Source organism: Camelina sativa, chromosome 13 (genome assembly GCF_000633955.1).
Source record: "Camelina sativa cultivar DH55 chromosome 13, Cs, whole genome shotgun sequence".
NCBI classification, from domain to species: domain Eukaryota; kingdom Viridiplantae; phylum Streptophyta; class Magnoliopsida; order Brassicales; family Brassicaceae; genus Camelina; species Camelina sativa.
The window spans coordinates 17,646,602-17,660,650 of NC_025697.1; the positions used below are offsets into that span (position 1 = coordinate 17,646,602).

The 14,049-nt window shown below is 30.5% G+C and overlaps 2 protein-coding genes across 2 annotated transcripts in view; both read left to right on the top strand.

The window, feature by feature from the left end:
* Positions 1,293-14,049, top strand: part of LOC109128446 — a 13,584-nt gene continuing 827 nt past the window's right edge. The window contains exons 1-2 of the mRNA XM_019234773.1: positions 1,293-1,299; positions 9,583-9,587. The gene's annotated coding sequence lies outside the window, so the exon portion shown is untranslated. The remainder of the gene's footprint in view (positions 1,300-9,582; positions 9,588-14,049) is intronic.
* On the top strand, positions 9,280-10,173 carry LOC109128369 (protein BIG GRAIN 1-like D). Its single transcript, XM_019234579.1, has one exon. It carries the CDS (start codon positions 9,280-9,282, stop codon positions 10,171-10,173), a length of 894 nt encoding a protein of 297 aa, XP_019090124.1.

Consider the following 14,049-nt stretch of genomic DNA (forward strand, 5'->3'; position numbering starts at 1 on the left):
ACATAGTTTCTTAATTTGCGTGAAATTCTCTAGAATGACAAGTAAATAAAACCGGAGGGAGTATATTAATTTTTTTTCATATATAAAAGTAATAGTTTACAACAAATAATTTTATAATATGATAAGTCAATTTTAAATAATTTATTGAAACAATATCACTAAACAAATATCTCATACTCTAAGTCTAACTAATTAAAATAAAAGTTTGTCAAATTCAGCCACTGTGTCAAATTTAATATAAATATGTTTTTCTTCTATAAATTGTCTCTATTTCTGATCATTTGAAAATAAATAGTATAATTAACAATAAATTAATTTTGAAACTATTGTTTTGGATGTACTAAAGACAGTCAAACTGTAACTTATAGAATACTATTAAATACAAATTTTTATTTTGTCTTTAATACATTATATATTATTATTGAATATAATGTGATATATATATATATATATATATATATATATATTAGTAAATCTTCAATATTTTTAAATTAGTCTATCAGAAGTTAATTTGGTTTCAGTTTTTACTTGAAAAGTATGAAACCATTTTCTATTTTTACTTGGTTTCAATTTGTTTATATTTTTTAGTTGGGTTGATTAGTGTTTTTTTTTTAGGTTTTATGGTGAATGATTTCATTATGAAATATATTATTAGATGCTAAAACTAAAAAATGGAAGGAATATATTTTTGTAACAATGTAGGAAAAAAATTCAAAAAGCAAACTATACAACAATTATCTTTTTTAACGAACTATACACCACATAAGATCCAAATAAATCAAATGAAAAATATAATGTTAAATTCAAAATTAATGAGGATGACATGTGTCACAAAAGTAGAGTGTCAAATGTCACATTGTTAGGCAAAGTTAAGAAAAACCTTCTCTTATTATATAAGATTCTTATCAAACTCTTATAGCGATTACAAGAATAAATGTTTATTGAAAACCTTTCAATAAAACATTTGCATGTAATGAACAAATTTGTTTAAATCTTTGTCAATTAAACGTAATCCTTAGTATAGTTGTAAAGTAAGTAAAAAAATATAACTAACATGTAAAAAAGCAACTAAATATGGCTAGTGAAGGTTCTGAAAAACCTCTTTGAAAACAACATTCATTTATTTTTTCTGTGGTTTCTCTTTCTTGTCTGTAATAAGCACTTTCAAACCTGCTTTTGATTTCACCCTAGACATTGCTCCATAGAGTTGTCCATGAGTTAAAACCGGTATTGGCAAATACAACCCTACATAAGATAAACTCTAGTCTTGGCTTTTGTTGTTGGTCATAGCAAAAGCAACTGACAAAGAAAATCATCTTTGACGCATCTTGAAAGGCAACCTAGTGTCCGATAGCAATAATATCATCCTAGGAATAAGCACAATGTGACCAATTCTAGTTCTTGTAATGATCCTAGCTTCTCAAACATGATCAGTCATCTGATTTATTTGTAACCTAGTTCCATTCATCAACCCTCCATTAGGATCTATATTTACAACATTATCTTAAGTCTAAGACTATGATTTGGTAATCCCGATACCTTGATAGTATTCAAGAAATCTGGATTATACACTGGATTTTTTTTAGTTTTTTTGTCAGAAGGGTCAACTGAATCAGAATTTAGATAAACTCTCTCTTCACCTCTAAGCAAACCAGTAAACAAAACAAAAAAAAAATAGAGGAATAATAATCTTATTTCAGTTACGGGAATAATTGATGAGATATTAGTTTAGTAAATGGATATTTTTTGGAAAATATATTATTTATTTTTCTTCTTCTCTCTCTATTTGAAACTGAGTAATTCAAACAAATAAAATAAAAATAGGGAAAACTAACGAAGAAAATGAACTTTATTTGAAAAAAAGTTATTTGTATTTTTTTTTTAAAAAATTAAGCATTTAATATATTTAAATCTCAACTTAGTTTTATTTTTGTAAAGAACTAGGTTTTCACCCGCGGTACACCGTGGAACTAAATTATAAATTAATGTATTTTAAATAGTATTTTTAATTTATTTAGTTTTCAAATTTCCAATTAATTAAATTCTATCTAATTAATTTATAATTTTGTTTAGAATGTTTTTTCTTCTTCTTACGTTTTATACAGCTTATAACCTAATTATATAAATTTTTTTATTAGATAGAATATAAAATTTTAAAACACTCAGTTTTGTTTTCAATAATTGAACAAAGGTATATGCCTATATGGTATGTTACTATATATTTTTATGTGTATACGATTTTTTTTTTTGGAATATTAAGAATGTGTTATCGTATGTGTAATATTTTGTAGTTCATATACTAAATAATTTATAAGTTAATTTTCTAAACTATGACTACAAATCTATAGTATATGAAATAAACTAATAATTTTAGTGTTGGTTCTATAGTCCAAACCCGCCATGCTAGGCGGATCACGCAACATGTTCAAAGATTTTTAATCCGCAAAAAGTTAATTATGCGAAACCCGTGAAAGTAAAATATAATATATGAGGCTAAAAGTCATTTTTTATCAAATCAGTTTTTCATATTTTTAAAGAACAATACCTCTTCACTCACCTCCTTATAAAATAAGAAAATAAAATCTGTATATATTTAAAATTATGTTTATTACCTTTTAAAACAATTAGTTTCTATAAAACATCAAATATAAGTACAGTTAAATTTTTTATTAAATTAATTATTTAATGTCAATGGCATACCTGTAAATAAGTACCAACTTGAAGATTTATTTTATAAATGTCTCCGAAAATGTATATATAGATATAGATAGTGGCTAAAAGATAAATATAATTTTTTAAAATAGATAAGATACTATATCTACATCTTTTATTTTTACTTATTAATTTTTAAAATTTAAGCTGTTAAACGGAACTGTTATATATTTTATTCGATTAGATTTTTGATAAAAATTTGAACACTGAAATTTTTTTTGATAAAATTTGTAGTTGTAGATTTTATTCCATTAGATTTTTAAAATCTTAGCTGTTAATTTTTTTTAAGTATGAATTAGCTTTGATTCTAATAGATTTTTTTTACTTTTCTACTATTATTTTATTTGATGTTTCCCCGATTTTTCGCTTTTTTTAATTAATTATATTTATTTAAATTAATTAATTAATTTTATTAAGTTTTTCTAATGGCAATTGAATGTAATTTTCATATTTGTACTTCTCAATTAATATTTGTACTTCTCAATTAATATTTGTACTTCTCAATTAATATAGTAGGATTCACGTTTCAATCAAAAACAGTAATTATTAAGTTTGAGATATGGGTTCTATTTGTAACATTTCATAATCACACAATGACATTAATTAACATTAAACTACATAATAAAATATTTTTCTGTTTAAAAAGTAGCCAGTAAAATAAGCTACTAAATGGTGAATCCCCACTTATCACATTAAGATAAACACACAAATTCTTCCCTTTTACATTCTCTTAGCACACTATACAATAATTATAGTTATGCCATTATACTGATTACCCATAAAAATCACAACCTACCCACATAACCTGTTCAAAAACACGGTTGCCAAGGCCGCTTAATTGCCGATTATACGTTTAGGAGAGGATAACCGCCGCGATTTCATTTTATGCGACTAACAATTTGGAAAATTTAAAATAATTCATTTTCTCACGTTTTAAAGTTTGAAATATGTTTTTCTTTGTAGATCTATGATGTAGAGTTAAAATCTACAAGAGAACAAACAAAAACCACAAAAGAACAAAACACGACACATATTGGGGTTTACAGGTTGCACACACAAGGAAGAAGACATGGGTATATTCGTCATTTTATTTTAAAAAATATTAACTCATTTTCTCGTGTTTCTGAAGTTTGAAATATGTTTTTCTTTGTAGATCTATAATGTTGAGATAAAATCTACAAGAGAACAAACAAATACCACAAAAGAAAAAAATAAATAAAAAACGGCACAGCTTAGGTGTACAGATCGCATACACAAGGAAGAAGACATGGGTATATTCGTCATTTGGTTTTATTTAAGTGTCATTCTAAGAAAATAGGGAAAAATGCACTTTCTAGAGGTCAACCTTGGTTTTGGATCACTCCAATACGCCTCAAACCACTCTACTACAAACTCTATAAATGCTCAAAACTTTAACATATTATACGAATATATACATTAAAATACCTAAAACTAGTCTCTTATTATTCTCCTATAATGTCAACCTAATTAATTCGGCATTAGGCGCTACCTCGCCGTTCGATCAACGCCGAATGATTTTTAAAACAAGGCCCACATGTATTATTTTAATTAATGCAAATTTGTTAGTTTGAATATTATTTCAAGCCTAATCGACTTTGATACTGATGTGATTCTCCCAAGGAATCAACGTTCTAAGGTAGGTAGACTGATAATCCTAGAACTTCGATAGCTCGCGAAGCTGGATGATAAGGCGTGAGATAAACTCAAAAATCCTTATGCCCCAAACTCTCTTAAAACAATCCACACAAAGCAAGGAGATGGAACTTTAGATAGAAGTTTTGTGGAGACAGATGACAAGGCGTGAGACGAATCCCAAAAATCCTTGTGCCCTAGACTCTCTTGTAACAACTCTTCAATCCTCAGCTAATGAATGGCAACGTCAAGTGCGGCGTAATCACCAAAACTCTTTGATGTAACCCACCAAGGAGAAAGAACAAGTTCCGAAGGAACAAGGGAGTTTACCACTCTCAAATAAAGATAAAAGATTTCTTGGTTGATTGATTTTTCAAATGAGATTACATGTGTTTATAAAAAGATAGAAAACTTGGTCACAAAGCAAAGTATTGATTATTCTTGAAACTAAAAAACAATAAAGATACTAAATTGAATCAAGACCAACTCTTGGTGCATGTTTCCCTTCCAAAGGTGTCCTTCCCAAGGTGAGTTGAACTCTATTTTCGTCACTCCTCTTTGACCACAAAATAAAGTGATTATTTTGGGCTTTCTTGGGCTTTTATTAGTCTCACAGTGGACTGTACTTGATATATATCATCCCCAATATAATTTTCATGCTCTCTTTGGACATAAGTTCTTGAATTGACCCATTAAGTGTTTCCTTGATCTTCTCCCTCTTTGACTCCTTGCTCCAACTTGCTTATGAGAAACAACATGGGCTGTATTATTTATTCACTTAGGTCTTAGTAGAAATAACTCATGGTTGCCTAACATAATTCTGGAAGCACCTAAACCAATTGGACCTAAAGTTCTTCAGGTGAAGAACTAGATTGATCTTCTTTGGAAAATGAAGTGTATCCTTGTATTCCATGGGACAAATCTTCTGTTCCTGAGCTTGTTGAAAACATAAGAGATCTATTAACATCCTCCAAGTGGTTTTGTGTTGAAATTGTTGCTGAGCTGGTTTGTGTAATACGATCTTTGGCTCAGACGTGAAACTGGAACTGAGATAGATCCACTCACTTTAAATATCCATATCTTTCACATATGAACTGATCTCAATGTGACTCCAATTCTCCATGGTTCCGGAATGGATCCAAATTTCAGAACAGTTTGGTTCATAGCTTGAATCCCTTCTGACTTGGTTGGAATCCTCCATTGAATGCTCCTAAGTCCAAATCGCGTAGCCATGAATTCACCTGATTTGTAAAATGAATAACTCCTTCATAGAACTCTGATTGTACTGATTCCACTTCGAGATATGCTCTAAACGAGGTAAGAATTTATCCCATATAGTCGTTTGGCTGGAAGAATTGATTTTTGACTTCGTTCGTGTTGAATAAGACTCAAGAGTCGTCTTGGATGGTTTCATGATCATATCAGATTGTCCCAAATCCAAGACATATAGTCGAAGTCTTTAAAGTGCTGTTTAAACTCAAATGAAAGTGCTTAGACATCCTTTTTTTCCTGGAGTTTCCATAAGAAGACCACTCTATTAACAGATGGTGGATACTAAGTTAAAAGATGGAAATCTAATGGGTGTAATCTAGATCAAGGGAAGCTTTTTATAAGACCTAACAGCAGGTAGAGAAGGCTACAGGTGCCCACTCGAAAGGTTAGATATGTCGATGGGAAACCGTACCAAATATGTCGATGGTAGTCTTGCAAACTTGATAAAGTCAATGATAAAAACAACTAAAATTTGTCTATCAAGGTTTGTCCTATCAAAAAAAAAAAAAAAAAAATTGAAAAANATTTTTGACTTCGTTCGTGTTGAATAAGACTCAAGAGTCGTCTTGGATGGTTTCATGATCATATCAGATTGTCCCAAATCCAAGACATATAGTCGAAGTCTTTAAAGTGCTGTTTAAACTCAAATGAAAGTGCTTAGACATCCTTTTTTTCCTGGAGTTTCCATAAGAAGACCACTCTATTAACAGATGGTGGATACTAAGTTAAAAGATGGAAATCTAATGGGTGTAATCTAGATCAAGGGAAGCTTTTTATAAGACCTAACAGCAGGTAGAGAAGGCTACAGGTGCCCACTCGAAAGGTTAGATATGTCGATGGGAAACCGTACCAAATATGTCGATGGTAGTCTTGCAAACTTGATAAAGTCAATGATAAAAACAACTAAAATTTGTCTATCAAGGTTTGTCCTATAAAAAAAAAAAAAAAAAAATTGAAATACTTTTAACACTCATGACATAGTTTTCTAAGATGGTTGAAATTTTTGACATAGAGGTGGTTTCTTCAGGTATTTTGATGGTCTCTTCCCAAAAGCATTGATGGAGGTCAACCAAATGATGTATGACCATTGCAAGGAAAATACATGAATATAAATTTTCTTTTAATTGGTCAGAAATTATGTTACAGGTTAAATATAAGATTGTTTAGTTCACAGATTTTGAAAGGTAAATGAGGGATTAGTATATGTGCCTAAAAACTTATATGCCTAGAAACCAAAACAATGTGTTAGCCTAGATCTCCCTGTTTTTATGTATTAATTTGATATAACTTGCAGTAAAATTTATGTGGTAAAAATTGTGATGAGTTGTTGCATAAATAAGATTTATTAATCTTCTTAGAATATGACTTGTAACATTTTGTTGCCATATGTATTTTTTAAGTAAATTTAGTTTTAAAATATTTTAAAAACAATATAATATTGACTTAAATATATTAGAAAAATTGTATATAGTAAACAAAAAACTTTAGCAGTGGCAGAGTGTTTGCGAAGACATGGAGTGCAAGTCATCCCAATATGTCATGAGTGCCGTATTGAGGAGGAGACAATTGCACATGTGCTTTTTGGGTGTACATTGGCAACTAGAGTTTGGGAGGCTACGTTATTACCCTTACCATCAATGGGGTTCTCGTCATCTGTTACAGATAATAATGGCTCGAGGAGACATACGAGAATATTATCGGAATGCCATCCCTTGGATTCTATGGGAGATTTGGAAAGCACGAAATGGTTTCATCTTTTCAGGTCGAATGCAGGATCCTCATGTGTTGATAGATGGGGCGTTGGAGGACTCTGACTTATGGCTCCGACAATGCACCAAGACTCTGCAAGCTAACAGAGGAATCGAACAAAGAGGATCGGCGCGACTAGAACGATGGAGTAAGCCTGCACCGGGAGTTTTGAAATGAAATATTCACTGTGCTTGGGTTAATGAAATGTATTATTGTGGTGGAGCTTGGATTTTACGGGATGATGCAGGCAATGCTCGATTCCATGCTAGGGATGCATTTCCCTCAAGGGTGAATAGGATCTCAGCAGAATTAAGTTGTATCTTATGGTGCTTACAAAGTTTGTGTACTCTCCAGATATACTCGTGTGAGGTGTGGTTGGACTGTCAAGCAGCTTTATCGGCTTTGGAGAACCCGCTGAGTTGGCCGAAATACCGTTCTCAGGTGGAAAAGATTGCTGGAGTAATACAGGGGATGGGAGAGATATCCTTTAAACTCTCTTCGCCGAAAGCTAACCTGTTGGCTAGGGATATTGCTCATAGCGTCACCAGAGATGGGAGGTTGTCTTCGTATCTGTCCTTGGGTGGTCCTTCCTGGTTGCACGATCGGATAGAAGAGGAAAGAGTTGGAAGACGAGGCTGATGTTGAAGCAGAGCATGATGATTACGTCCGAAGGATGAAGTAGAGAATAAAATTGGAATAGTTTTTCTTCAATCATAATACTTTTGCTTTGGTTTTGAACTCATTCTATGGTGTTTTTTGGCTTTTGCTCAACATATATATCTATCAGAAGTTCAGTGTTAAAAAAAAAAAAACAGTCTCAGCCTTTTCAGATCTATGCGTATATTTTTCAATTTCAATAAGAATAAAAGATCACAACTTTTGAAAAATAAATTAGAAATTTAAACCAAATTAAGACAGTAGAAAAAATATTTATTTTTCCAATTAATTAACTAATAAAATACTATTTCTACTTCTGAATTTTTTTTTTTTTTTACTTTAGTTCTGAAAATTTTCATAAGTTTGAGTTATGCTTTGATTTAACAATTTTACAAAAAAAGATAACCATAACTCAACAATGTTTTACCACAAGAGGTAGCAGCATATTTGATGTCACCCTAATGTCTGACGAACCACTTGAGCTCGTCGTCCTTAATTTCAAAATTGTAGGTATATATTTTATATGAATTTGATAAATTGAAAGCATTCACAACATATGGGCCTGTTCTTTTGTTAGTCGATGGGTTAGCGACGGCGATAGTGCAAAATGACAATCGATGTAGGATCTCTCAAAACAAAACGACAGTAAAGAACATTAATGAAGGTGACGCTGAAAAACATGGAGTTTCCGTTGGAAAAAGTACAGGCGTAATACAGCGACGTAGGCGTCGCCACAAAATCCAGCGTCTGCACAAAAGAACAGGCCCATATATGTTATAAAATCAATACACCTCATCATCTCCAAAACTATCAGCGTCTGATTTCTTTGAAAATTCTGTTGTTTGTTCAGTTTTCCCTTCTTTAATTTTCAGTCGCAGTTGTTGGGATAGCCATGAACAAAAGAACAGGCCCATATATGTTACTGATGAAAGAAAAATTTGTAACAGTTAAATGAACGATAAGATTTAAATAATCCTTCATTTTTTTATTTACCAAGTTAACACATTATTTTTATGCAAATGATTTTTTTAATTGTTTTTTTAATTTAATTTGATTATGCAATATGAATATGTTTTTAGAACGTTTACCGTTGTCTTCCAACGTAGGTTATATACTAATAGATCTCATAAAACAAAACAGTTTTAAGAGATCTCTTTTTTTGTCTCTTCTTCTTCTTTCTCGATCGAATCATGCATAAATCCAAAAGAAACCCGTCATTCTCCTCCACTCTCCTCGATGAAATCTACAATTCCATCGATCTTAAATCCCAAAAAAACCCAATCTTTTGTCGGCTCTGTTAACACCAGTACCAAAAAACAGAGCATTGTGTCCCGATCGGTTCCTGACCGTAAGATCCACCGTGATCGGTTCTTTGGCTCTGTGTCGTCTTCCTCTGACTCAAACTCAAGCATCTTCTCATCTTCCGACACCGAACTAACTCACGGTAAGAAGGTAACTTCTTCGTCCAGACCGTTATGTTTCGGCCCTTCAAAGACAAAACCAAGGAAAACAGAGGACAAGACTCTGTACCACCAAAACAGAGCAACCCGAGTGTACGACGACTACGATTACACCTCCGACGTCCGCAGATTCACGAGACACGACGAGAACTGGGAGCATTCTAGAACAAGAAGACCCGTTAAGAGCTCCTCCGGAAACCTCAAGAAGCCCAAAACCCCAGCTTCACCAGCCGGAAGAATCGTCAACTTCATAAACTCGTTGTTCAGCAACAACAATTCAAAACAGTCCAATGCTGTTAAGAGCTATCCGAGGAAGACGAGTTACGACGACTCTGCTTTCGTTAGGAAAACATCTAATGATTATCACTCATCTACTACAACGTGTTCTTCAGCTTCTTCTTTCTCAAGGTCTTGTATGAACAAAAGCTACGAGAAATCATCTGACCGTATCAAACGAAGCGTTAGGTTCTCTCCTGTCAATGTGATCGTCCCCGAGAGTTTTACAAACAAAGAAGAGGACTATTTCAGTAACGTGAGAAAGTCGGTGAAGAAGAATGTGGAAGATGGAGGAAGGAGATCAGTGGAAGAGATTGCGAGAGAGTTTTTGAGAGATTATCACAAGAACCATGAAAACAGTTTGGTCAAGAAGAATGCTGGTTTGATCTTGTGAAACCTTTTTTTTTGTTACTTTACTTTAGACTTTCGTTTTAAAAAAATTCACATGGGATTCTCCACATTTGTGTTTGTGTTTTGTAACTATGGTGTGTTATAAATTTTGTGTTAGTAAAAATTTGATCCAATCATCAATTTAGTTTTCAATTGTTCTGTTTATTAATTTAGTAAGGGATAATATATTTATAATAAACATTATTTTTACCAAACAAAACTTGAAGAAAATGTATTACACATTGGAAGCACACTCCTACAGAAAAAGCTAATGTGAATACAATGCAAAACTGTAATATCAAAGGCTCAGAGCCAAAACGCAAAATGCTAGTTTTAAGCACAAATATAATGTTTAGCGTAAACATATAAAAGTCCAAGGTAAACGCTCATGTTTAACATAAACGCAAAGGCTAAATGCAAGCTCTAATAGATATCGTGTTCAGTGTATCACGATGGGAAAAAGAAGTATAGAATATTCAAAATTTATTAAAGTCGAGAGTACTTGTTATTCTTCTAATGGAAGAAATTGTTATGAGTTACATGCAAACGTATAAAGGTTAATTATCAGAGTTCAGAGACGAGTTAACTCAAAATAAATAATAAAAAGTTATAAAGAATTTACACGACAAAAAAACGTGATTAATTACTGTTTATTACATAAAATAATATGAGAAAAATGTCAAAAAAAATCTCCAACTTTCAAATTTAGGGCGATTAAATCATGAACTTTTTAAATGTCATTTAAATGTTGAAGTTTTCGTTGACTTTATAATTAAATAGAAAACTTTTGTTGACTAGGTTTAGGGTTTAGGGTTTAGGGACCGTTTTAGACATACCGTTAAGTCAACTAACAGAAAAATTGAAAGGGTTAAGTCTTTAGTTAGGGTTGTTGTTTTGCTTACAAAATATAAGTCGTTTTGATCACAAAATTTTTGCGGATTGAAGAATCGAACCTGTCACCTCTATCTTAGAGTAACAATAGACTACCGACTGAGCTAATTACTTATTTGCTATTGTCTAAAACATTAATAATTATATATTACAACACAGATGCCAAAATTAAAAACAAAATATCAGATCCATCGTCATCGTCATCTAGTACAAATCCTAGATATGATGTGTAATTGTAAGCAGAAACGGTGGCTCATAATTCTTCGTTTTCAAGTTCGATTCTATTTTCTCCCGCAGGTTTGTTTTTGATGCTTGGATTGGAAAACGAATCCATGGCCAATTTAGGAGAGAAGGGGTTTGTTCTATATTTTAGTTTGAAATCTGGGTTCTTTTTTCTTCTTCTTTTGCTTCAGAGATTTGATTGTTGTCCAAATTGATGGATCCAGTTTTCTTGTTTGTATCTTTTTCCCTCAACAAAGACTGAGAAGTGAGACGAAGATTCTACGAATTTTCTTGTCTAAATTAGCTTAGTCAACCAAAATTCTCTATTTAATTATAAAGTCAACGAAAACTTTGCGTTTAAATAACATTTTAAAAGTTCATGATTTAATCATCCTAAATTTGAAAGTTAGAGATTTTTTTGACATTTTCCCCAAAATAATATTAACATAAAATTCAAGTAGTCCAAATCAAATACTACATTGTATATTTCTGTTTTTGTTTTATAAACATTTTTAATGACTTTTAAAAGCTAACTATAGTAGTTTTTTCTAACATACATATTAGATAGTGAGCCACGGTATACAGTGCGGAGATATATTTACCTAAATTTGGATTTGTTATTTACAGAATTATAGTAGAAATTTTATTTATTCTACATATTTTATAATATTATATATTTAATTTAATTATTTCCATACTCTAATTTCGACCCATAGTCACTAATATTATGGTTTGGATACAATTTCACAATTTATTAATTATAAATTTGGTGGAATTTAAAAGAAACTTTAACAAAATCATTATTGACATGTGATATGGTATTACAAATTGATATGATCATATTTAGAGAACTTAATATACCAACTTTACAATAGTTTTTTGTGTTAATATTAATACCATTGCAGTTATTAGTATAACATATTAGTATATGTTAACTTTATATACCAAATTTACAATTAGATTATGTATATCTATATTATCAAATTTTTATTTATAGGTTGAAATTCTCTGTCGATCAATACTTTTCTTTTATTCATAGTTTATTTATTTTGTATGAAGCCAAAACTCTTTCGAATTTAAAATATTAGATTGCATGTTGAATTTGAGCAGTATTTGTAGAACTAAAAAAAAGGAATGGGTTAAATTCTCTGTTTTTATTAATTAATTGTTTTTGTAGATGTAGATTTTGATATGAGTAGTCAACTTTATACATTTATTATTTATTTTTTACTCGAATACATTTATTATTTTCATATAGGAAATATTGTATATAAAAATTAAGTTTTCACGAATTAAATAGGTTGTTATTGTTTGCTAAAATTTCTAAAACAATAAATGGTACCTGTTAAATAATTTTATTAAATAATTTTGAAAACGTTATTTTATTATTTTGTAAATCAAAATAAGTGTTTCTTTTGTTAGTTATTAAATCAATTAAAATACAATAACATTTTCGTAATATGTCATATCAAAATTGGTTAAATTTCTATCAATATTGTTTAAATAAGTATATATATAATGATAAATTAATTAAAACGGTTCAGAAATACAAACGGAAACTTATATCTTTATCAATCAATTTTCCATCTTAATATTGGAGTTTCTCTAAGTATGGTCGGGATCTTGAAACGGCTCTAATATATGCAACCAAAACATGATTTTTACGTACCGATGTGTAATATCTCTATTCTCTTTTCTTTTCAGATACTACCTTCCAAGAACAAAATCATTGTTTTCTAGGCATTTTCCCATTACGATTTGATTATTACATATTGGCAAATGACGTGTTGTTCATTGAATGGTTATCAATACACATATGGTCCATAGAACAGAAGAGGGAAAGTGGGGGCGAAATATAAATATAATTAACATAAAAAAACTTGTGAAGAAATGATAATAACTTTCGCATTTTACAAATTAGATACAGTCCCCACAAAGAACAACTTGGCAATTGTTACATTAAGACGCAACCATTATGTGGAATTCCTACTCATTACTTTCAAATCTAACCATAAATAAATACCAAATTTATATTTATTATGTGTCTTATGGAATTTAATTTGACAATTCAGCTTTAGACATGTTGGGTCCTTTGTCTATGTAGTCTTGTCTCCACTTTGTCTTCTTCTTTTTAATTCGATCGATCTAATATAAGTGTATGATTTCAAACTGAATTTATCCCATCGTGCTTAATATTATTCTTTAGTTATCAAAATATTAAAATATATGCATGTTCGCATTATCGAAAATATTATTATATCATGAAAAAAAATATACCGTTGTTTTTCAATTTGTATGATATATCAAAGATGAATTTATTATTTGATTATATTCATTTGGTTTAATCATAGCAATTGATGGTGGCATGCAAAAATAGACTTACAAATTGGGTCCACACTTAAAGTTGAAGGAAGTAGATAATACCTTCTTGCTACACCATCATGTAACCTACTATAACATCACACATGCTTTGCCACCTCAATCCCACCCTTACTCTACTATTTCCAAATCCGGTTTTGATTAAACCAATCGAATCAGTTCGACAGAAAATAAAACAAAATGGGTTGAGTTTACTTTGTGTGATCAGTGATATTTAAAAAAAAGTTATAGCATTTCTTATTTGAAAAAAAATATATTTTTTTCAAAAAAATTGAAAAGAAAAATCATCAATATAATAATCCATGTTCTCTTTTTTTTTTTTTTTTTTTTTTTTTTTTTTTTTTTTTTTTTTTTTTTTTTTTTTTTTTTTTTTTTTTTTTTTTTTTTT